This window comes from Poecilia reticulata, linkage group LG5 (genome assembly GCF_000633615.1).
Source record: "Poecilia reticulata strain Guanapo linkage group LG5, Guppy_female_1.0+MT, whole genome shotgun sequence".
Classification (NCBI taxonomy): Eukaryota; Metazoa; Chordata; class Actinopteri; order Cyprinodontiformes; family Poeciliidae; genus Poecilia; species Poecilia reticulata.
This window is the reverse complement of record NC_024335.1, coordinates 29,523,021-29,549,059: the sequence shown is the minus strand read 5'-3', so window position 1 is coordinate 29,549,059 and position 26,039 is coordinate 29,523,021. Positions and strand designations below refer to the sequence as shown.

Below are 26,039 nucleotides of genomic sequence, written 5' to 3'. Positions count from 1 at the left end.
TTTGATGAGGGGATTACATTATAATAGGATATAAAGGCTAAAAAAAAGTTTATTTTACATAATACTGACTGTAGTGACCATTTGTCTCTAAACTTAAATTCAAAAATCAAAAAACTCAAAACTCAAAGGTGATCTAAAGAAAAGGTGAATCAAACTCAAATAGTCACCTGATGCACCGTGGATTCTGGTTTACGCAGCAAAAAAAATGATCAAAAGTCAAAATATAGTTCTTTGGTTTTATTCTTTAGCTGATTCTGTAGGCTGGTAAAAAACCTTATGACCACCCACGTGCATAATATGCTACCTAAGACCCACCTATTTATACCGTGAAATGCCCACATCCCAACCTGAAATTAATTAACTAATTAAGTGAATTCCTAATCAAAGAACTTATTCTAAACGGCAAATTAAACAAAAATTCTAATGATAAATTAACTAAGAAATAAACAAGAATAAACTAAACAATTTAAATTCTAAGATTTAACCAAAAATGGGAAAATAGCTCCTACACTGACCCTTTCAAAAAAAAAAAAAGTTTTTAACCACCGTACTTCTAAGAGTGACCATTAGGTGGCGGCATTTATCTTCTACTGTTTTACCGGACGCAGAGGATCTGTAAACCCTGTTCATTGGTTTATTTTACTGTTCTCTAAAAAGTAATGAAGTGTGAAGTGACTACTACTACCACTCCTCTGAATCTGCACCTTTAAATGAAGCGTTCCATCAGTAGAACAGATGCTGCCTCTGAATTATTCTGTGCAAATAATTCAGATCAGTCAGAAGTGCATGTGTAATCAGAGGCAGGGAAACGGTGGTAGGTTTATCCACAGTTGGTTAAATATGTTGTTAATCATTGTTGGTGAACTGAAGGCTGACAGACCATCAGAGCAAGCATCACATTTTAAATGTGTTTAGCTGAACACAAGGTGTTGTTAATCAATATCCTGGTGCTGGTAGCGCTTCTTCCACTGGTGTTGTTGGGAACCAGTCCACTAATCGGAGCATTCCCATTACAGCTCCAGACTTTTAATATGTTTTGATGAGAATTTATGTCAGAGAGCAACACAAAGTGCTGATAAATGTTTCTGAAAATTGTGTGTAATACGGACATCTGGAAAGTGTGGTGTGCACTTGTCTTCAGTCCCCTTTTTCACCCCACATTAAAATTCTTGTACTGCCATATGACTTTGTATTTTTGTTCTTTGAAAGTTTGGCCCATTCACTTTTGCAAGGAAAGTCAAGCTCTGTCGTATCGGATGGAAAGTGTCATCAGATTCCTATTTGGATTTAGTTCTGGACTTTGACTAGACCATTTTAACCCATAACCCACATAGACCCATACATAGTGTTTTATTTGTAAGCCACAGAGTTATGTTTTCAGGACTCATTCATCCATTTGTCCTCTGTTAGCATCGCCATCCTGTTGAACTGCTCAAAAACATTCTCGCTAAAACCACAACCTGGACTTGGATTGTCTCTGGCAGGCTTTCAACTGGGCCAGTCAGCTAATAGGAGATGCTGTGAACATGAAACTTAGAGTTGTAGTTTACTTTGTTGACAAATTAATCTTCATTAAAACGTCACATGGTATCAGTTTTGGGACATTTAGCTTCATTTAATTGTCGCGTGTTTGGTTTAATCCATATTGTTGGAACCGTATTTTCGCTACACCGCTTATGTGATATATTGTGAGCTCTAAATGGGCCGAATCTTTTCTCTTTAGCAGTTGAGGCTAAAGAGCCGGACCATCGCCTTCCGGTGTAGTTCCGCTCCAAAACGGTTCACGCGCAAAGTGTGGTACAGGGACCTGTTGGCTTCCGGTTTTGTTTTTTCTTGAACAGGCGCCTCCAGCACAGATCCTGTCAGGACGCGCCCGGTAGAGGTGAAGGTGCAGCGGAGGCAGGCGGTACCGGGGCGGTGAAAGTCACGGTACCGTTTCCGACCCAGTGCGGTGGCACCAACCCAGGCTGTAGCGAACAGGGCACTGGGACAGCCTGATAAAGTCAGAAGTTTTCTCAGCTGCCTAACCATTTCTGTGTCTGTGGGGGGGGAAACGAGTCTTTTCTACTGGAAAAAAAACAATACGGAATGAAATAAAAACGGGTATTTGTAACTTCAACATTAGACCTTCGGTTTTATTAAGTGTAAGTTGGAAAAAGAAATAAATAAAATAAAATCTCGGCCATAATTTGAGGGCGCCCTCCCACCTCCACCATGGGCATGGTGTCCTAGCAACATGGAGGCAGAGGCATGTCTCTGATGAGAATCGATTCAGTCATTTTTTGGGAAAAATAAATAAATAAAAATTGGGGCATCGAGGATGAAAGGGGCAGGTGCTCCCTCCTCCACACCCCACGCTGCACGTATATATTGTATTATATTTCTTATATGTACATTAAACTGCTGACATTTTAAAGGCCTTTGTTGTGCGACATTATTAGTGGCCTCATGTGACCGTCTTTTGTCAAACTTTCTGTTTTCTCCCTGTTGGGACGCTTTAAATAAAAGGCGTTACCAGCCTGGCCCGCGCGCCTCTACAGCTCCTCGGGTCAGGAGCGCGTGGGGCTCGGAGGCAGATCCTCGGCAGAACACGCCCTGATAGAAAAAGGTAGCCCCACGCGGAGTGAGACCCAGACGGACGCGATCGTTGAGCCGGATCACACAGCGGAGCGGCCGGGATCAGCCGCTCCAATAATGCCCCCTCCGCAGGTTCCCACAAACGGACTCCCACCGAATCAGACCGGGACGGGCTCGCTGCCACTCACTGTGGATTCACTGTGGACCGACGGCTCGGAACACCTGGAGACCCTGAAGGAGGTTTCTGCTGCGGCAGAGGATTAAATCCCACCATGAGCAGGAAGACCCGGCGTTGGATTTTCCATTTTTTCCTCTGCCTCGGAGTAGTTTACCTTAAAATCGGGTGAGTTGTGGATTTCCTGAAGCTTGGCTGTAATGATCCTACAGCGGAGGTTATTAGGTCAGGACCAGCCGGCAGGTGAGTTTTTCCATCAGCTCCGCAAGAGAGAGGAGTTGGTGAAAGCAGAAAGTCAGCTGCATGTCGGCGTTTCTTCCTGCACACCTGTAGCTGTTCTGCTGCTGGACGCATGTTCACCTGCATGTCCTCCTCATCCTCCTCCTCCTCCCTCTCCTCCTCTTCATCGCAGGGGGCTGTCGTCGGTGGTCGCGCTGGGAGCCAGCATCATCTGCAACAAGATTCCGGGCTTGGCCCCCCGGCAGCGGACGATCTGTCAGAGCCGACCCGACGCCATCATCGTGGTGGGAGAGGGAGTCCAGGCGGGCATCAACGAGTGCCAGTTCCAGTTCAGGCACGGCCGCTGGAACTGCTCGGCCCTGGGGGAGAGGACCGTGTTTGGGAAGGAGCTCAAAGTGGGTAGGTAGCCGGGAAACGTCTGTCTGCACAAACACAAAATATTACCAAGGAGTTTTTGGTTCAAGTTTCTGGAGCAAATATATCAGTGAACTTGAAACATGACAAAAACTGACAAGTAAGACTTTAGCAAGATGTAGGAGCTTGTTTTAAGTCATCAATTGCTTTAATATTGATGAAAACGTTCTAGATCCATTGGCTAATTATTTCACTTATAAGAAGACATTTTCCTTTTGTTGTTAGTAAAATTATTTGCCAATGGAACTAGCACTTTTTCCATCAATATTAAATGGTAATTTATTTAAAACAAGCTCCTATATCTTGCTGAAAAGTTACTTCTACGTTATTTTTGTCTGCACTAATTCAAATGCACTAGAAACTAAACAATACTTGGTCAGATTTTGTGTTTTTGCAATGCAGGCTGTTTTTTGTTTGTCTCTGATGGTAAAACATCTAAAAATATTTCTAATATGAACATGACATGATGCAACAAACCCCCTCCCCCGATAAAATTCCAGAAAAGACCAAATTAGGAAACATTGCTCATATAGCTACATGAATAAAAACCATCTCTGTGATTGCACTGGCATGTTTTATTCTACATTAATAACCCCACAGTGTCTCCCTTAGCAGAAAGGGGAAACATGCCACCGCAGAGAGACGGATTGTTGAAAATTGCTATAAATTTTCCCAAAAATTCAGTCCAGAGGAAACATTCCTCTGAGGTACTTGACCCTCCGACCTTCGGACAGATGTCTACGAGTCTGAAGCAGAGGCCGGTTGCATCTGCTCTGTGGGAAAGCGAGCCTCATGTCTGATAGTGTCTGTGGAACAAAGCTGCAGGCGATGCTTAGCTGCAGACGGCAGAGCACAAATATTTCCCAACAACCCCGCGCTCTGCCGTCTACGTCCTCCGACGTCCTGCCTGTCGTCTGGAGGGACGGACGGACGGACGGACTCGGGCTTTGGGTGTCGTTTTGCTCCCTAAGGATATTCAATCCTTCACTGCAGCATATCTGCGTTTTGCTGCATCAGCCCCGGGGGTTTAACGCAGCTCCAACACTGCAAAAACACAAAATCTTACCGAGTAATTCTTGTCTAGTTTCTAGTGCAAATATCTTGAAATAAGATGGAAAATAACTCATAAGTAACTTTTACGGAAGACACAGGAGCTTGTTTTAAGTAAATAATTATTTAATACTGATGAAAAAGTTCCAGTTTTATCGGCAGAATATTTTACTTATAACATCAGAAAAATATCTTGTTATACGTAAAATAATCTGTCGATGGAAGCCGTACCTTTTCATCAATATTAAGGAATTATTTACTTAAAACAAGCTCCTGTGTCTTGCTGAAAAGTTACTTCTGAGTTAGTCTTGACTTACTTAAAGTGGACTAAGATGTTTGGACTAGAAACTAGATCAAAAATACTTTATAAGATTTTGTGTTTTTCCAAGTGTGTTGGCGGTGGAAGAATCTTTCACTGGAAAAACAATAAATCTTACCAAGTATTTTTGATCTAGTTTCTAGTCCAAACATCTTAGTACACTTGGAATACGATAAAACTATTCACAATTAACCCTTCAGCAAGATATAGGAGCTTGTTTTAAGTATTAATTCTTTAATATTTATGAAAAAGTTCTAGTTCCATTGGCAGATTATTTCACTTGCATCATGAGAAAAGTGTCTTGTTTTAAATGACAGTCAGCCAATGGAACTAGAACTTTTTAATCAATATTAAGAAATTACTTACTTAAAACAAACTCCTTTATCTTGCTGAAAAGATATTTGTAAGTTAGTTTTTCTTATTTTTAGCGTACTGAGATATTTGCACTAGAAACATAAGAAAAATACTTGTAAGAGTTAGTATTTTTGCAGTAGTATTAAAACTTAATTTGATGCACTAAAAAGAAACATACACAGAGATCTAAATGCTTTTCATCGTTGCTCAACCAAATCATGTATGTTCATTAGAGAAAAAAAAACACTTCCCCTCCCCGAAAACTTCAAGTTCAGGCAAGTGCTTTGCTGTAAGTTTACAAATTTCCCTCCAGGTTCTGCAGCTTTTTACCTTCAAACGATTCCCAGTGCTTGGCTTCAGGAAGACTCTCCGTTACCATGTGTCTTAACATCTAATCGAAGGGAGATGGGAGTCTCAGCGTCTTTGTGCTGCAGAGAACAGATTTTAGTCAGGAGTTCAGCTGAGCGCTGCTCAGGTCCAGCTGCCCTGCAGAGTGCGAATCCATTGTTTTGTGTTACTGGACTGGAACGCTGATGCCTGACAAGAATATATAAATTTGGGATTGTTGTTGGCGGTCATGCAGCAGTGGGTAGTGTTTTGGCATTAGGGTGAGGGATCTGTCCCACTGACAACTTAACTCCTTAAACTGGCTTCTCAGTTTTTGAACCGCTGAAGCCAACCGTAGTCTATCTGCGGAGCGGCTCACCGCTGTGACTGGTCCTCTGATTCGTCTGAGGACCAGAGCTGTGTGAAGAAGTGCCTCTGCAGAAGTTTAGCTGTTAAAATCCAGCAACTTTATTGACTGTTCCTGGATACGGTCCAAGTACGCTCCACCAGGAGTTATCTCCGATTTAATTAATAAAAACTGCAGTTGGCCTGAAGTGGTCAGATTTATAGGGCTGGAAATCTCTCCGTGCTGGGAGGTTTGTGCATGCCTCTGATTCACCTCCGCAGGGTGGAGACCGGCATGGCGGCTGGCAGGGAACCCGGCCAGAAGTCATGCAAAAATGTTTCTTTTGTCATGTGTTAAAAATGCATACAGGGTTTCCTCCAGTGTATTATAAGCCTGGCGGGCCACCAGACTGTACTTGTGCCCCCACCAGGCTAAGCATTGCCTATTTATTTAAGTTTTTAAAAAAAGTTAGCATTTTTAAGACTCTATAGTTGAAGTTCAGGTGTTAATCATCCAAACTTTGAATAGCACATAATTATCAAGTGATATTTTCAAGTTTCCTGTCAACTCAAAAACATGACGGGCCGCTGGATGAATCACTGCCTGAGTGCACAGCCACCGGGCTTAGCCATTTTTCTGGGTTAAAACTTGTGCATACATATTTTTTTATCACCCAAGGACGGAGTTGCGTCTTTGATTGTCCTTAATCAAATGTAACGTCCAATGTTTCCCCACAACTCCTTCTAGCTTATAAATTATGGAGTACTTATAATTATCTTGCAACCCAGAAAAGGAATTAGAACAAACTTAGAATCTAAAGAAACTCATCTAGAGAAACCCAGACTAGCTTATAAATTCTACTAAACACGGAGAACCAATATGTAGTTTTATGCTTTTATTTTTCTCTTGTTTTTCTTTTGTTATTGCTTGTATTTCCTCTAACTCTTGTAAAGCCCTTTGAATAATCTTGTTGCTGAAAATGTGCTATTTAAATAAAATTACCTTACAGGAAAAACGTTCTTTCATCTGCGCTTTTCTCCCATCCAAAATATCGCATTTTACACTTTGCGTTTTAGATCTTCATCCTGAAGTTTATCTGCTTTAAAGAGAGCCTGATTAATGAATTGCACTTGGCTTGCTTCGTGCATTTCATAATCATCTCTGAAGCAGTTATGCCAGGTATGTAAGGAGGCTTGACAGGGCCTGAAAGAGTGGATCCTGTTGTGCTCAATTGTCGTCCAAACTGCTTTTTTTTCTTTCTTCTTCTTTCTGTCTCCGCAGGCAGTAAGGAGGCCGCATTCACCTACGCCATCATAGCGGCCGGCGTGGCCCACGCGGTCACCGCGGCCTGCACCCAGGGCACTCTGAGCGGCTGCGGCTGCGACAAGGAGAAGCAGGGTTTCTACAACCAGGAGGAGGGCTGGAAGTGGGGCGGCTGCTCTGCGGACGTCCACTACGGCCTGGGGTTCTCCAAAGTGTTCGTGGACGCACGCGAGATCAAGCAGAACGCCAGGACGCTCATGAATCTGCACAACAACGAAGTGGGCCGAAAGGTATGTTTGGGTTAAGGATTTCCATGACCGCAACGTCAAATCAGACTCTCAGTGAACCTGTGCTGCTGTCGCCCTGCTTCTCAGATGAGAGTGAGGTTCAGGTTGTGTGTGTGCGCGCGTGTGTGTGCATTTGTTTATAATACCTTGTGGAGACCATTTTCCTGACACGTACTACATTATGGGGACCCACTGCTCCTTGTGGGGACCGAAGCCTGGTCCCCACAATTAGAAACGCTGCTTTTGGGTCAGATTTAGGACTAAGGTGTGAAATAAGTTTTGATTAGGGTTAGGATAAGGGTAAGGTTTAGGCTGTAGAAATGAATGGAAGTGAATGGAAAGTCCCCACCAAGATAGCCACGCAAGCGTGTGTGTGCGTGCGTGTACGTGTGTGTGTGTGTGTGTGTGTGTGTGTTTGTTTGTGGGGGGAAAAAAAGGATTTTACTCACTGTTCAGGTTTCTGCTATTAGCAGTACGTGTTAGTGATTCGTTCCTGTTTTGTATGTTTTGCTAATATGTTCACGAATACAGATTAGGGGTGCACCGATTTATCGGCCAGTTGATTTATCAGCACCAATTTTCTTAATTTTAGGAGATCGGCGATTGGCCAATACTTTTTGTCTGGAGTTGGTTTTATCTTCCTCGGCAAAGGTCTAAAAAAATGTCCTCCTCTGCTCTCCCATCAGACAATAGTCAGTATCTTTCTTGCTATATTTAGCAACATTTTAGACAAAAAAAAAAAACAACAAAATTGGCATTGGCCAAAATGGGAATCGGCAGGTCAGGCTTTTTTAAAATTGGTAAACGGCGATCGACTAGAAAACTGCAGTCGGTGCAGCCCTAATACGGGACCCATTGAATAAATTAGAATATTGTTAAAAAGTTAATTTATTTCAGGAACTCTGAAATAAAACACATTATATAGCTTAGGCAAAAGCTTATGTTTTAACTACTTAATTTCTGTTCTTTAGGATGATTTTCCACTTATAATCAATGAAGGCGCAACATTAAAAATTAGAATAAAACATCAGACCAATAAAATAAGACCATTTTTCAAAACAGAAATGTGGGCTCAGTGAACACCTGGTGTAAGATCTGCTTAGAAGTTATTTTACAAAAGTCAATCTGACTCATTGGGACATTTATTCTAATTTATTGAACATTACTGTAGATAAACGGTGTCTCTACATACAGATTTTCAACAAACCTCTGATATAACATTCTGAAAAAAATGAGCCATGAGTTGGTGACTTATGTCCAGATTAGAACATCTCAGAGGAACTTTGACTTATTGTCAAAAAGTATTTAATAAAGAGCACAAATTCAACCATTGAGATCATTATTGAGCACACTGTTGCACACAGATGGAGTTCTAGGTTATTTCTCATTTTGATACTGTATCAATGTTACATTTGTTGCATGTTACATTTATTCATATTTTTATTTACCCAGTTGGGCCCCATCGAGACTCAAGGCTTCTTTTTAAACTAGTTATTTTTAGGCTGTCACACAGTGTTAAAAAAAGTTTTCTGTCAACTGTTATCCAATATTATAGATGTCTGAAATTCAACCCCAAACCTTTGGTGCAGTAACATCTGCAACAAATGTTCCTAACAGGACATTTTACAATGTTTTAAACAGATACAAATGTCTCAAGCGGTGGCAGAGGTCAGAGTTTTAGGAAGTGATTTAAAAACCTGTCTGATTTGCAGTGGTAGGTTATTCCACATGTGGAACTGCAGCCAAAGAACTGAGGAGAAGCTGATCAGCTGGTCTGTGTGAACGGGACAGGGGTGTGTGATGGTTGGGCAGCTGACGGTGGTTGGCTGGGACTTTAGAAACAGACAAAATGATTTTTAAATAAATTCTAACATCCACTAGCAGCCAGTGGAGCTAGCTCTGGCTGCTGGTACTAGCAGAGTGTGGAATTAACTAGTTACATTTACTCAGTTACATTTACTTGAGTAACCTTTTTTGGAGTATTTAGGAGCATTTTTACTACGCTATACTTTTTATTTTTACTTGAGTTGCTTTATTGTGACGTATCGTTACTCTTGCTTGAGTAAAAATTTCTGGATTCTCTACCCACTGAATGAAGAAGAAACATCTTTTGAACATAAAAATCACCAGACACAGACACACAGCTGCAGTTTTAAAGTGTCAGAAGTTTTATATTGAAAGAAACTGATTTGGAAAAAAAAAAAAGTCTCTTGCCTGATTTTGTTATTTTTTGTTTTATTTGAGTTATTGTCATTTTCATCAGACTGGTTTTCTAATCTGTTCATGTCACATTTGAGGATGTGTTGGGTAATTTCTTTGAAACAGGGTTGTTTGGGAACAGTAAATACCTGCAATAATTTTTTTTCTTTCTCTTTGACATGAGCAGATATTCAGAGTTGGGCCAAGATTTGTGTCATGATAAAACAACTCCAGTTTCAGAAATGTTGGGGGAGTTCACTCAGTGTTTTAAAAACATCAGTTTTCATGAGACCGAAATGGAAAACTCTGGATCTTCGACTGAATCTGCTTTGGGCTGTGGGCCAAAACGATGACCTTCCATCTGGATCATGTGTTATAAAACAGAACATGTGAAGCATAACAGGACCGAGTATCTATGTGATGTAAAGGTAATCTAAATAATGCAGTTTGTTTTTATGCACTGATATGAAAATTTGGGCCGATATCAAGATTATTTTTGTGATGGCCGATATTTACCAGTATTTACAATTGTTTCAACACCTTTGGAAAAACTCCCAACCCAAAGACATAAAACTAAATATTAGTAGTTAATATCGGCCCAGTTTTTATCAACACCTTTATGTTTAAAAAAGAAAAAAAGTCTAATACTGGCTGATACCGATGTTGGTACCAATATGTAGTGCATCCCTACAATTTTTTATTGCCATTCCAGTGAAGAATATGCTATTCATTTTAGTGTTTTACTTTTCCTTGAAACATGGTTTAAAATGTTCAGTTTAACTTCCTTTATATTTGTCATTCAAGAAAAACATTTTTAGTATAAACAGCCAGTTAACATGGCCGCCTACTGTCCCGGCCTGGATATCGGTAAACAGCTTTTAATTCTGCTGTAAATACAAGGTGACAAACTACTGTGCTAAAACAATTTGAAGATATAGCCCTGAGTATTTACTGACTATTGTATTCCAGAAATAGAAGACCAGGAAAAATGTCAGCTCATATTATTTGATTCTTCTAGTTTGAAATAGCCCAACTGATCGGGAAGACGTCTAATCTTTAATTTCATTGTGTAATAACATTTTCATATCAATTACTGCCCTGAATCACTTTGTTGTGAAAAAACCCCCAAAACATCCCGAAGTCATTCAGAAAACAAGTCAAGAATGTATAGTGTGAGATGAAAAGCATCGTGATTCTGCCTCAGGACCCTGACTGGGCTCGCATTAGCTACGTTTAATGTCGTTAATCAGAACACAAGAAGCCAATCGACAGATCGATAGATACTGGCCACACAAGCAAGCAGTCGACAGCAGAAGCAAACGAGTCGCATCCTGTGATGCACATTAAAGGTTTAACTGAAAACCCAGCTTTCCAGCATTGTCATGTTTGGAAATAAACCTGGGTCCAGGTTTGGTCTCAGTATTTGAAGGTTTTCTTTCTTCCATGGCCCCTGAGTGAGATTGAAACAGTTCATAGAGCATCTGGGAAAGAAAAATACCTACTGGCTGAACAGTTAGTGTAACAAAGATTTTTGGGTTCATTTGTTACATCTTGGAATCTAAGTCGAAATACATTGTAGACAAAATGCTATCATTTTCTTAATGAAAACAGAGATTTTTGTACTCAAAAATCTTTGTTTCTCCACTATAAAGCAAACCTAGTTATTAGGTTGGTGAATTTAAATATTTATTTGAAGATATTAAAGCAATATCTCTTTTAGATGTACATTTTTATAACAACTGAAGTTAAAATAGCTGCTAGATTGTGCTATGAAATGGCACCATGTTGCCCCACTAGGGGTAACTGAAAGTCTCAGAAGCTGTTCACATTTGCTGAAGCACCATTGATTTGTATTTCAGCGAAAAAATTGTAGCGGTAGTAGCCTTCAAATTAAAAGCTGCATCATTATATTGCCACAGTAATGTAGTACAAACACACACGGGCCTGTCAGGTTGTCACAGCAGGCTGCATGAGGCCTGTGAGCTGCAGAATGCCTCGGTCTGGTGTGGACTATAGCAGAGTGATTTGGGATTCAGTTACACATTTGGGGATCGGGGTGTTTCAGCAGTCAGTCTGCAACATCCTCTGGAATGACTCCTGGCACCGGTCCTCACTGCGTATCTAACTCTTACCTATCTATGGCTACAAGAAGTTGCTAGATCACAATAACTCAAGGGGTGTTTGCGGTCGTTGGGTGTATCAGAGATGGTCAAACACTCTGTGCACGAAGAAAGAAAGAACTGATGGATGGTTGATGTTTACCTCATTCCAGGAAAGGGAACTGTCTCTCCCCCCTTTGGACACATATCCATGGACAGAGGGGAGAGAGAAGGAGAAAAGAGCAAATGTCAAAGCACAGCCAGGACACAGCAGCATCCAGTGTTGATGGTGAAGACCGCTGACACACACAGACGGCCTCATCATAGAATTCAGCCCTTCTGTTTCTTTTTCTAGTGATTGGTCTGGTGTGGATATGGATGGCCTTTGGCCAAGCATTATACCTGGGATGTTTTCCTGCACACTCCATAGGAATGGAGGAAAGGAATAGTCTTCTCATGTCTTCACTGGTTGGTGTCTTATATCAGGTTTCTGCAGCAAAGGAAAGAAGTCTGCCAGGTAAACCTGGAGGAGTGTGTTAAGGCTTATATCTGCATCACCAAGTGTAACTATAAGCCCATCCATCCATCCATCCATCCATCCATCCATCCATCCATTTTCTTACACCCTTGTCCCTCAGTGGGGTCGGGAGGGTTGCTGGTGCCTTGCTCCAGCTAACGTTCCGGGCGAGAGGCGGGGTCMCCCTGGACAGGTCGCCAGTCTGTTGCAGGGCAACACAGAGACACACAGGACACACAACCATGCACACACACACTCACACCTAGGGGCAATTTGGAGAGGCCAATTAACCTGACAGTCATGTTTATGGACTGTGGGAGGAAACCGGAGTACCTGGAGAAAACCCACACATGCACAGGGAGAACATGCAAACTCCATGCAGAAAGACCGGGGCCGGGAATCGAACCCAGAACCTTCTTGCTGCAAGGCAACACCTCTACCATCTGCGCCACTGTGCAGTAACTATTAGCCTCATAGGTTATTTTTTTCTTAAAAACAAAATGACTTGGAAAATCTTTCTTCTGCCTGAATCTTATTATGAAATGATCTTATTTGTTGACATTTCTTAAATTTTAGTCTTTAAAGTACCAGAATTTTTACATAAAATTTTATTTTTATCTGCCTGAGGTCATTGTTAAATATTAAATCCGATGTTCTGGTGATCAGTTACTCAGTTCTTGACTAGGCTTTTATGAAATACTTTTTTACTCGTACTTGAGTAATTTCTTGGAGGGTAACTTCATGCTCACACGCATCGTATAATCATGACAGATTCTGTTTCACTGAGGACGATTGATTAGGAGGAGAAAAGGCTGCAGGACTTTCTCACATCCAGTTAAATAATTAGTTTAGATGCTCAGACTGTAACAGGCCTGTTCAAAGCGCATCATTTTTGACGGATGTAACAGCCTGAACATGGAGTCGTAGTTTTCTCAGTTCTTTGTTGCTTTAACCTTGACCATTTTTCAAGCTTTTCATTTATCAAAGCAATGTCTTTGCATGCTTTGTACTTTGTGCTAATTGCATATAAAATTATGCTCTTTTTTTCTGTCTACAACAGTAAAACAATTTCAACCATTCATCCTGCTTCTCTCTCTCTTTGGGAGGGAAACTTAGACAGTGTCAGACAAACTTCAGAGTAATGTTTCACATGTTTTCAGCTAAATATATTGTCATTATGATTAATTGCGATGCCTGATTATTTTGGTGCCCCCCAGCCCCGGCCGCTTTGTGCCCTGTGTTCAGAGTATTATTTGCGTGGGTGGAGCTATGGCCCTGGCTCAGTTTTTGCCACAGTTGCTTGAGGCCGGTTGTCATCAGGCTTCTTACCTCCAAGCCGGTGAACACAAATGGAAAGATCTCCCTAAGTCAGGGATGAGCTCTGTAATTTGCCAACTAACTTTCAGACTGAAGTCAAGATTATTTAAAGCGAAACTGCTGCAGCACAGCAGAAACTGCAGATTTGCCCAGTTTTTATACATTTTATGTTGTTTAAATCAAAAGAAAATTGTAAATTAGATGAATGTCGGAAAAGAAGGACAGATCTGTGAGGAGTAGAACTGCAGTTTCTTGCAGTGATATTGCACCGTATGCAATGTGACTGCGCTGTGGATCTATTTGATTAATTAATACGTGTCAGACTGGGACATATATACAAGTGCTGTAAGTTTCCTTGTTTCATCAACCACCGGCTATGCACTTTTGAGCTGTTGCGGTGCATTATGGGATATATGTGGTGTGACTGCTATGGGCACTATTCTGGTAGGCTATGAATAATAAATACTGTATAGGAAAATACAGGTCCGGAAAAATGAAGAGACCGCTTCAAATGATCAGTTTCTCTGGTTTTAGTTTTTATAGGTATATGTTAATATGGACATTGTTCTTTTATTCTATGAACTAACAAACATGTCTCTGAAATTCCAAGCACCAATTTAGTATTAATTTGCATAAAATGAGAAATGGTCAAAATAGCAAACAAGATGCAGCGCTTCCAGACCTCAAATAATGCAAAGAAAACAAATTTATATTCCCTTAGAAGCAACAATACTGATGTTTTAACTCAGGAAGAGTTCAGAAACCAATATTTGGTGGGATAACCAGGAGGTTTTCAGTGGGGTTCAGTGGGCTCTTCATTTTTTCCCCGAGCTGTATGTCGTGATCAGGATTCATTGTTTCACAGGCTGAATGTGACCTGTGGGTCTTGAACTGGTCCAAACTGTCTTCGGCCAAAAATGTTTAGACTTGTAGCAAAGCGCAGTCATACCGTCAACATGTTCACATTAGTAGCTGTCAGTAAACTGTTAATTACTTGTTAGTGTGAGTCTTTTGTATTACAGAGAATAAAAAAAAAAACAACAACCCGATGTTCAATTCCTTCTGCTTCAGATTAGCTCAGCTTCCCGACTTTACATACAAACCTCTGTTGTTTCTGTTTATCCCAGCTTCTCTAAACTGTGTGTTTGAATGAGGCTCCATGCTTGAGGTTTGACATTAATCACAGCGTAATACTCTGTCAGGCGCATACTATGTACATACTATACTTACACCGCTGTAATTATTGTAGAAAACCTTTCATATTTAATGGGAGATGATGTAAGCGTGTTTCAAGTGTTTCTCCCCGTCTTGAGAAGAATAAACAGCGACGTAAAAGGTGCCACAGAAGGCTTACACGGGTTCTGTTAGGCAAACAGTGGCAGCTTCGACGGGATTTCACTTCAGTGAGCTCCATTATTTCAGTGTTTGCCAGGTTTCTGGGGGGGGGGGGACACGACCACACTAAGCTTTGCGCGTCTCAGGCTTTTGACAATTACCCCAAGAGACTCCAGAAAGTCTGAGGCCACATCAGAGTGGAATAATTAAAAAGCAGGGAGAGGCTTTTCTAATGCCAGCCAGGGCTCCCGCTCAGTGAGAAGGAAACACGCTAAGCTCATGTCATTCAGCCCAAGGAACACAGAGAATGTTCCCGCAGCTCTGCCTGACGTTTTGAAAGGTTCTTCGCCAATGCCATGAAAAGGCCTTTCTCTCCTTTCTACAAAGGTCCTCGTGTGTTGAGAAACCAAACTGTCTTCAGTCGCCATGGGAGCCTTTGGATTGATTTTGGAAGAGACATTTTAGGGTCTTGGGTTTGTTCTTGTTATCGATGGGAAGATTGTGAAATAATGAAGTCAGATGGTCTCAAGCCGGCAACCCATCAATTACCAGACAAACAATTATACTGTAATTCTATACTATAATATATACTATAATATTACAGAAAAACATAAATGCATCTTTTTTAAATTGTCCCAACGTCCTTTCCATTACCAAAGCAGATTTTTATTTTCTCCACTATCTTGCCCATCTCATTCCAGAGACGTTTGCAAGTCATTTCCCCCCTAAGTCTGTCAGTTTCCTAACATGTACAGGTTGGAAAAAATCCTGCAGAGAAATCATACTGCAGTTTGTTGTCATGACAATTATTCATTGGCATACACCAACTCAGAAGGAGGACACTAATCATTTACTCAAACCAAGTTACTTTCAACCTTTATTCTATGAGAAAAAATTAATCTACAGGCTCTAAAGTAGAGCCTGAGGAGAGGCGCCGAGTTTCAAGGTTTGAGTGTAAGTCAAGTGCAAACTTCTTCTTTTGATGACTCAGTTACATCTGGAGTTCAAGTCACAGACTTCAGGCATTATTGCTTCCTCACTGGCACTTTAGCGCAAAAGTCTGTTTTAGAAATGCTGGGCAAAGTGGATACATTTAACCTTCCCACAAGTCTTGGTGAGACGATCCAGAGGAGTGCGGCAGATGTCACGGACGGTCACTGGGGAAGCAACAGGGTTGTAGAAGAAGAAGATAAAAAATTGTAAAATCGTACGCAGGGTCAGTGCAACCCCACCGGTACCATGCACAGGGTAAAGAGGTCACGGACTGGACCGCGTCTTAGGACTGTGGGATTGTTAAAAACATGATAATGAATGTGTGTACACTTGGCAGCATGGCTTCAATGATATCACTATATTTATAGAAAATGTCTACCGATATCAAGCTGCAAGTTGGAGCAGTTGCTACCACCATTACCCTGACGCATGAATGGATGGATGGATTGTTTTCTTTCCAAAATAATGAATCCTATCTGTGTGATTTATGTTAGACACATGATCACTTGCAGCCAGGCTCATCAAGACACTGACATTTCAAACTTGATGACAATATGGAGAAAAATCCTGAATGATGTTTTTGATACCATGGAAAAATCCATTTCTGAAGAAAAACGTTTTCTCTTAAGGGAATACTATCATTTACAACATAAAAGCATTTTCATTACTTTAATACACACAAAACCGTTAAGTCTAAAGCAGGTTAGTCATTATTTAGACAAAATATAAAATGTAAGCATCAGCACGGATCAGTTTATATTGATTTTTATGCAAATGAGTTTGTTTCAATAGACCTCGAAGACGGGGCCAAATCTCTAAGAGCAAACAGGCCTTAAGGGCCTGCTTAAGGTCTGAGGTTGCTGACTAAATCCAAAAGAAAAAGAGAACTACCTTCATTAACTAGTCATTAAGTAGAACTACTTTCATTTGTTTTTGTTTTATAAGTGTCCAACACCAGATTGGAAAGAGGAAAAAACCCAAAGGAGTCTGAAAAGCCCATTGATCATTCTAAGGCCTTTCACATTCACACAAATTCAGTGTGTGAATGGATGAATGCAGAGTAAAGCGCTTTGGAGTCCTCTGGATTTGAGAAGGTGCTGTACAAGTACAGGTCATGTACCATTTTTTAAATAAGACAACCGTTCATCTGTTGTTCTTTGAGTTAAAGAATGGCCCAGACTGAGTTATCAGTCATAGCAGCTCTGAGATCTCTGGCATGCCAACTTTCACTCTAAACTCCTGAAAACGTTTGTCTGACTTTGTTGGACGATTGTTTCAAAATGTCCGTCTGGCTTTTAGGCATAAAGTGATTTCTCCACGACAACTTTGGAACACAAGTGAAATCCAGTGAAATTATTGCCTTCTAGTTCTCTTTAAACTCATTTTCTTTCTTTCGTCCCTTCGCTGTGCGTTGCAGGTCCTTGAGAAGGAGATTCGCCTGGAGTGCAAGTGCCACGGCGTTTCCGGATCCTGCACTACCAAGACGTGCTGGATGACGCTGCCTAAGTTCAGGCAGCTGGGATACATCCTGAAAGACAAGTACAACCAAGCGGTGCATGTGGAGCCCGTCCGCGCCAGCCGCAACAAGCGGCCCACCTTCCTCAAGGTCAAGAAACCGCACTCCTACCACAAGCCGAAAGACACGGAGCTGGTCTACATCGAAAGGTCACCCAACTACTGCGAGGCCGACCAGCTCACCGGCAGCATGGGAACACAGGGGCGCCTGTGCAATAAAACCGCTCTGCAGCCCAACAGCTGTGACCTGATGTGCTGTGGCCGTGGATATAACACTCACCAGTACTCTCACGTTTGGCAGTGCAACTGCAAGTTCCTGTGGTGCTGCTACGTCAAGTGCAACACCTGCAGCGAGAGGACAGAGGTGTACACCTGTAAATAGGGATATTTATTAGGGCACACACCTGGACTGTGCTGTGTGTGAACGTGCGTGCGTGCGTGTGTGTGTGTGTGTGTGTGCGTGTGTGTTTGGGTATGTGTGGCTTTTCTTTACAAAATCACATTACAACAGTTTAAACTGGCCTGTTCTGCTTCTGTTGATTATGATGACGCCAATGGACGTTGGATTCAGCTCGGAGGTCCATAATTGTTCCATTAATCTTTCAAGTTCAGAGCTTTTTCATATTGCAGACTACTTTTTTTTTTTCTTTGGCTGTCTATGTCTATAGGTGCAGTGGGACTAATGTCAAACGTTATTTGCTTTTCATTTTGTAGAATAGTAATTTATTGACTTAAAAAACTACTGATCACATTGAAAACACTGCAAAAACACACAAATCCTACCAGGTAATCTTTTTTCCAGTTTATAGTGCAATTATCTTAGTTTTGTCTTATTTAAAGTTGACTAACTTTCAAGTATTTTTTTAGCAAGATATAGGAGCTTGATTTAAGTCAGTTTCTTAAAATTTATGAAAAATACTACTTCCATTGGCTGATTCTTTCACTAATAAGAGATTTTTTTCCCATGTTGTAAATAAAATAATCTACCAGTGAAACTAACACTTTTTCATCGATATTAAATAGTTAAAACAAGCTCCTATGTCTTTCTGAAAAGTTACCTAAGAGTTATTTTTTGTTTTATTTTAAATGTACATTTGCACTAGAAACTATAAAAAAATATTTGGTAAGATTTTGTGTTTTTGCACTGAATCTCTCGCCACTACATCTCAAAGCAGATGTGTGGATGTCTAAAAATAATATCTGCACTTAAAAGCTATTTTTTTTTGCAACTTTTTCATTTTATTTGTGGTAACTTAAACACTGGGGCTAAAAAGTGAAATGAATCCCATATAGGTTAACGTGACCGATCCTGTAGCCTACGGTAAGAACTACTGACCATGTGTTTGTTATGACGGTATTGTTTTCTGCTTCCTGACCTTACTGGACTAACACTTACCAGAAAATTGGCAGCAGCGATGTTTCATCTACATGCCCACGTCTTCACAATCAACTATTAAACCCGTGAGAAGGTAACATAAACCATGGCGCTTGATTTATCTCAGGATAAGAACCTCCAATGTACAATTTTCCAAAATACAAATACAGCTCTGGAATAAATGAAGAGCCCACTGCATTGCATTGAACTAAAAACCTCCTGGTTATTCCACCAAATCTTGATTTCTGAACTCTTCCTGAGTTAAAACATCAGTATTGTCGTTTCTAAATGAACGTGAATTTGTTTTTTTTTTGCATTATTTGAGATTTGAAAGCATGGCATATTGTTTGTTATTTTGACCTTTTCTCATTTTATGCAAATAAATACAGAATCTTTGCCTGGAATTTCAGAGACATGTTGTCAGTAGTACATAGAATAAAAGAACAATGTTCATTTTACTCAGACATATATCTATAATAAGTCAAATCAGAGAAACTGATCATTTTAAGTGGCCTCTTAATGTTTTCCAGAGCTGTATCTGCCCCCAACTTGGTCAGAATGTAAGAAAATGCAAGTGATAGAGGGTGGAAAAGCGCCATGACTGGAAAATAATAAAATATTACATAGGACAAAAAGTCACATTCATGAGTTGCCAAGTGAAAATCTGTTGTCTAATGGGACTTTCGGACTCTTTCGGTCTCAAACACAGGAATGTTTCTTTCTCAAACGGGTTGTCAGTTTCAAAAACATCCATGTTCACACAGCTCCGTTTCTAGAAATCTTTTCATCCACATAGAAACACGTACGACCGCCCAAAATGCTCTCCTACTATCATACTCTCCCAGACCTGTAAGTGGTGCTAAACATGGAGTAGTTCTCCTATGTGGTGTGTGAAGTATCCGGTGTGTTAGTACAGAACACAGAGAATTACCTGACGTTGATTGATGGAGTTCTATAGCAGCTGCAGCACAACCACAGATGTGTAGTCCGTCATTGTTGTTATGTATGACATGTTTGGAGTTGTAGGTCAGGTTAGTGGTTGGGTTGATATGTCAGCGTTACCCAAGGGCAAGACTTCTGAAAACCTCTACGGTCCTGTGGAATAGGTTTTTTAAACCAAAACCGTCAGCAGTTCCTTTTAGAGCCTGTTGAACTGTCCGCTGAGATCAATAGGCAAGAGTTGCTGAACTTGTCCAAACTGCTTAAATGTTTCAGGTCAATCCAATCGTAATTAACTCCCCACAGTTAATGGAATCAAGATATACTGAGAAGTTTTTTAAGTCATGAGACCAAATCTGCTAAAGATTTCTGCAAAATTGTAGTTTGGAATGATTTGGAGTCCTTTTAGTGAGATACAAGAGGAAGTGACTGCAGTATTACACAGTTTAATGGAACAAAAGTAATCGCTACTGGGTAGAAATTAAAGGAGGACCACACATTACTAATAAGGCAACACCAATCTAAAACTAGAGCTATCAGTTTATAGCGTGATTAAATAACTAGCTAATTAGCTTCTTTGTTCTGCTCTTTGTAGAGCAATCCTGGAAAGATAACCAGCTGATATTAGCTAGATAAATAATATGCATTTCCTACATGCCAGAAAACTTTGAACATTTTTAGAGACATTTTTGTAACTTTCCTGGAGCTATTTAGAACAAGATTAGCAGCTGTAGTGCTACACATTTGTAGTACTACAGCTACAAATGTAGAGCTCTAGTTTAGCTAGCTAAACTTGACAGCATGTAGCATGACTATTTAACTCACTAATATCAGCTGGTTATACTTCTAGTATTGGTCTACAAAAGGCAGAACAAGGAAGCATCAGCATTCTGTGCCATAAGCACCACTAAATATCAACTCCATGATTCAGTGAGAATTTCACATCATTCCAGGTCTGCTCTCCTTTTGTGTTTTCACCAAAATGTATTAAGATCATTACTTGCTAGAACCCGAGTTGAATCATGATTGTGAAAATGTTGTTCTATGAGCTGTGGATCAATGTATGTAGCTACTGCAAAGTCTTTCTTGAGATAGTTTTTTTTTTTTCCTTTAAATGTGCTGCTAGGTGTGTTGAACTTTTAAGTTATGGTGTTTGTGACTGAGCAGCCATGTTGACTCTTCAAGCTAGCAGTGTGTAGGAAGACAAACATTCTATAAATTTGGTTGACATAATATATTTTTTAAGAAATTATTTTTATATAGATTGTCTTTATTTATTTATATTTTTTGTATGTCTGTGTAATAGCTGTTAGCTAATGAACTCAAACAGCTAAGAGCATAGCTTCAAACAGCTGCCATTAAAAATGCTAGTGCAGTGTGTGAGTAGTATTTCATCAGAAGTGGACTAAAAAACACTGGTGTTCACTTATGATGCTTTCCTTTTACCTCTAAAGTTTGAAATTGGATCTGAGATAAATTCAAACCCTTTTTATGCTAGCTTAACTGGTTTATCAATTACAACTAGCCTAGTTGGAACCAGAATAGAACGACACATACACATTTTCTTCTCACTTTGTGAATTTAAATCTGGCCATAACTCTCTTGTTTTAGGTCAGTTAAAGTAAATAGAAAAATTATTTCCTACATGACAGAAAACTTAGAACATTTTTAGAGAGGATTTTGTAACTTTCCTTGAATTCAAAAGTTTACATACATTGGATCTTTTAAACTATATGACATGAGTCAAACCTTTTGGGTTTTGGAGTTCTGGTCCATTCCTCCAGGCAGAACATTTTAGACAAAAAGACTTTTACCTCTGGCTCACAGAACCTGTGTCCTTCCTGAGCATTATGATGGTTGGACATTCCCATGATGTTTAAATAATTGCATATAATTTTTTTTTGAACAGATGAATGTGGCACCTTCAAGCATCTTTAGAAATCAGTCTGGTGTCAAAGAAAATAGGGCAGTAACAATTCCTCAAATGATTCGAGTACCTCGATTATTAAGATTCTTCAGGGAAAATGATCATTACCGACTTTTGCTATTTAGTAGCATATGTTCTGGCCGGATAATTGTGTCGTACAACACTCTCAGCTTCACCAATGAGTTGTTGACAAATGCTAAGTGCTGTTAGCACAACATAGGATGATCAAAAGTCCTACTTTCCATGGACATTTCCAGGTTTTAATTGCTTTTTGGGGGATTGACAGGCATCCTTAAAATTGACTGGAATACAACAATCTTTCTCCCAGAACTTCTGCCTACTGGCTGATTTGGAGCAAATGGCAGTGAAGAGCGCGGCGGGTGTATGCATACAGGTGGAGTGGAAACTCATGCAGATAGATGGAACATAGCAGCTTTGTAGATGATACTTAGATTTATGGAGTCGGTCAAACCCGGAAATAAATTTCCTGCCGCTCCCCTTTCCCAACAAATGGATGGCAGAGTCCACCGTGGTGGGTACATAGCTTTTCTGTGTATGATGAAAGTGCCAAAGGTGCCATCGTCACTCACATGGACACAAAAGCTATAAATGGTCATATTCATCTAGTAGATTAAAATGACTGAAAATGAATAAGGAAACGAAAGACAGGAGAAAACATCTTTTTAAAACTGTCTTTGTTAACCTGCTGCTTTACTATTTTTACTATTAAATTTAATATAATTTCAAATTTGCACATATTTTTGCAAATCTGAAATTGCAGAAGTATTCAGGTTGACTTCTCTAGTCAACCTGAATTTGTGTCTAGAAAAGTCGACCTTTATTGTTACAAGTACATTTTCTAAGTTACATTAAAGTGATTGTTAGGGGTGCATGTAAAAAAATTGGGCCAACATTAATACTGTTGCTGTGGCAGTGTTTGATAATATTTTATCCATCCATCCATGTCCACACACAGGACACACAACCATGCACACACACAGGGGCGGATCTAGAAAAATATTTATGGGGTGGCAAGAGGGTGGCAGAGATTTTTTCAGGGGTGGCAGCATGCCAGTATGTGTGTGTGTATATTATATATATATATATATATATAAAAAAATTAGCATATTGTGATAAAGTTAATTATTTTCCATAATGTAATGATAAAAATTAAACTGTCATATATTTTAGATTCATTGCACACCAACTGAAACATTTCAGGTCTTTTATTGTTTTAATACTGATGATTTTGGCATACAGCTCATGAAAACCCAAAATCCCTGTCTCAAAAAATTTGCATATCATAAAAAGGTTCTCTGAACGAGCAGTTAACCTCATCATCTGAATCAACAAAGTAACTCTAAACACCTGCAAAAGATTCCTGGGGCTTTTAAAAACTCCCAGCCTGGTTCATTACTCAAAACCGCCATCATGGGTAAGACTGCCGACCTGACTGCTGTCCAGAAGGCCATCATTGACACCCTCAAGCAAGAGGGTAAGACACAGAAAGAAATTTCTGAACGAATAGGCTGTTTTCAGAGTGCTGTATCAAGGCACCTCAGTGGGAAGGAAAAAGTGTGGCAGAAAACGCTGCACAACCAGAAGAGGTGACCGGACCCTGAGGAGGATTGAGGAGAAGGGCTGATTCCAGACCTTGGGGACCTGCTGAAGCAGTGGACTGAGTCTGGAGTAGAAACATCCAGAGCCACCGTGCACAGGCATGTGCAGGAAATGGGCTACAGGTGCTGCATTCCCCAGGTCAAAGGTCAAGCCACTTTTGAACCAGAAACGGCGGCAGAAGCGCCTGACCTGGGCTACAGAGAAGCAGCAYTGGACTGTTGCTCAGTGGTCCAAAGTACTTTTTTCGGATGAAAGCAAATTTTGCATGTCATTCAGAAATCAAGGTGCCAGAGTCTGGAGGAAGACTGGGGAGAAGGAAATGCCAGAAGTTCAGTGTCAAGTACCCACAGTCAGTGATGGTCTGGGGAGCCATGTCAGCTGTTGGTGTTGGTCCACTGTGTTTTATCAAGGTCAGGGTCAATGCAGCAGCTATCAGGAGGTTTTGGAGCACTTCATGCTTCCATCTGCTGAAAACCTTTATGGAGATGAAGATTTCATTTTTCAGCACAACCTGGAACCTGCTCACAGTGAGAAAACCACTGGTATTACTGACCATGGTGTTACTGTGCTCAATTGGCCTGCCAACTCTCCTGACCTGAACCCCATAGAGAATCTGTGGGATATTGTGAAGAGAAAGTTGAGACACACAAGACCCAAAACTCTGGATGAGCTTAAAGCCGCCATCGAAACATCCTGGGCTCCATAACACCTCAGCAGAGCCACAGGCTGATGGCCTCCATGCCACCTTGAAGGCTGCAAAAGGATTCCTGACCAAGTATTGAGTGCATAACTGAACATAATTATTTGAAGGTTGACATTTTTGGTATTAAAACACGTTTCTTTTATTGGTCGGATGAAATATGCTAATTTTTTGAGACAGGGATTTTGGGTTTTCATGAGCTGTATGCCAAAGTCATCAGTATTAAAACAATAAAAGACCTGAAATGTTTCAGTTGGTGTGCAATGAATCTAAAATATATGACAGTTAAATTTTTATCATTACATTATGGAAAATAATCAACTTTATCACAATATGCTAATTTTTTGAGTAACGACAACAGCAAAAAATCAATGTTTTTAAAATGTGGCCTTAAAATACTTCCACAGATGTTCCTCCAGCTAACTCCAATCTCCAACTTTGTTCTAGTTTCTAGTGCAAATATCTTAGTGCCATTGAAATAAGACAAAACTAACTTAGAAGTAATTTTGTAGCAAGATTTAAAAGCTTGTTTTAAGTCAATAATTCCTTAATATTGATGAAAAAGTGCTAGTTCCACTGACAGATTGTCTTATAACATGGGCAAACGGTCTCATAAGTGAAGTAATCTGCCAATGGAACTATAATTTTTTTCATTCTTTGCTGTGTTTAACTAATGTCCCTAAACTAATACCAACTGCTTGGTTCCCATATTTCAAGCTCCATTTATTTTTATAATATGAGGACAGACCGCGTTTGGTTCAGAGTGGTGGTGCAGGATCGAGGCCGTCAAAGTGGGCTTGCTCTTCAGCAAACAGTGGGAGTGTGTAGCTGCCAGCTGATGGATTACCCTGACATCTGCTCCATTCACTCCTCGGCAGCGTTGCTACAACAACCGCAGTCCGCCCCTCAAAAAATGCTCCTCGTTTCACCAAGAGGGCGGGCTGCCTTTTTGTAAAACGGTTACCCCCCCCCCCACGCCCCCCCTCAAAAGCCAGATACAATTTGGATGCTGTGTGTTTTGTGGAAGTAACAAAAAAAAATAGCGAAGGTGGGGAGAGGGCTTTTTACCACTGCTAAGGGATGACGTCCAAGAGGATTTCAATCAGAGTCGTAGAATAGGACTTAGCACACAGAATATTTGACCCAAAACATTCCTTAGCTAAACTTTGACTCAGTAGAATGACATTTTGAAAAAGCAGCTGGCCGGAAAGCTTCGGTTGGACTAATGCAAAGCTTCGTCGCTAGCGCCACAGGATTGTCTGACGGCCTCCTGCAGCGCTGGGTTGTTACAGTCAGAACAGAAAGGATACAAACTGTTAGTAAATATGAAAGACGATATGTTTGTCTTAAACTGTACTGTTTGGAATGTAGGCCAAAAAGTTGTATTTTTTATAAGATTAGAGCACCTGTCTGTCACGTCGCTGCTGTGTGGCATGTTGGAGGCTACAAACAGGACTTCTTCTGGATTTCTTTAAATAACAGCTTCCTGTCAGGGATCCTAGGTGAGTTCTCGCTGGCCAGTCTGCTTCACACGGTATTCTGTTTGAATCAAATCTCACTTTACAGCTCAGTCTGGGCTTTCTCCCATTCACTTGGATTCCCTTGAATTTCTACTGGTTCAATCAGAGCAGAAGGAGGCGTCGTGAACAATGATGGTGATTTTCTGCTGTTTGAGAATTGTAGTCTGCTTGTAGTTTTTGCAACGGCAGCAGAAGAAGGAAGCAAAGCCGTTCAATTCTTGTTGGTAACATTTCTAAATATTTAATTATTCTTAACAGCATGTTGGAACTTTTCCATTCGCGGAGGAGGATGGTTGTTTACAGCACAGGCAATTTCCAGTAAGCTTCATAGCGTCCAACTGGCTCATTACACAACATTACGAAAGCAAGTCTCAACCAATCGCACATTGAGCGCCGTGCAAATGTGTAACTTTACAGCATTAGCGTTAGCTAAAACCGGCCCACTGATCGTGGTTCTTATCAATCAGAAACAATAGGAGGAGGAGGAAATGACTCGTAATGCTTAAGGATCAGCTACTGCAACACATTGCTTGATGCCATCCATCCATCCATCCATCCATCCATCCATCCATCCATCCATCCATCCATCCATCCATCCATCCATCCATCCATCCATCCATCCATCCATCCA

General features: G+C 40.5%; 1 protein-coding gene across 2 annotated transcripts; it reads left to right on the top strand.

The window, feature by feature from the left end:
* The first annotated feature begins 169 nt into the window (after positions 1–169).
* Positions 170–18,098, top strand: wnt7aa (wingless-type MMTV integration site family, member 7Aa). Of its 2 annotated transcripts, XM_008410373.2 has the most exons (5): positions 170–2,608; positions 2,710–2,920; positions 3,165–3,391; positions 7,084–7,355; positions 17,230–18,098. In XM_008410373.2, the coding sequence occupies exons 2-5, from the start codon at positions 2,850–2,852 to the stop codon at positions 17,707–17,709; spliced, it is 1,050 nt and encodes a 349-aa protein (XP_008408595.1). In that variant the 5' UTR covers positions 170–2,608; positions 2,710–2,849; the 3' UTR covers positions 17,710–18,098. The 2 variants fall into 2 exon arrangements, with proteins under 2 accessions (XP_008408595.1, XP_008408594.1); XM_008410372.2 differs by having other exon boundaries at positions 170–2,920.
* Positions 18,099–26,039: the final 7,941 nt, after the last annotated feature.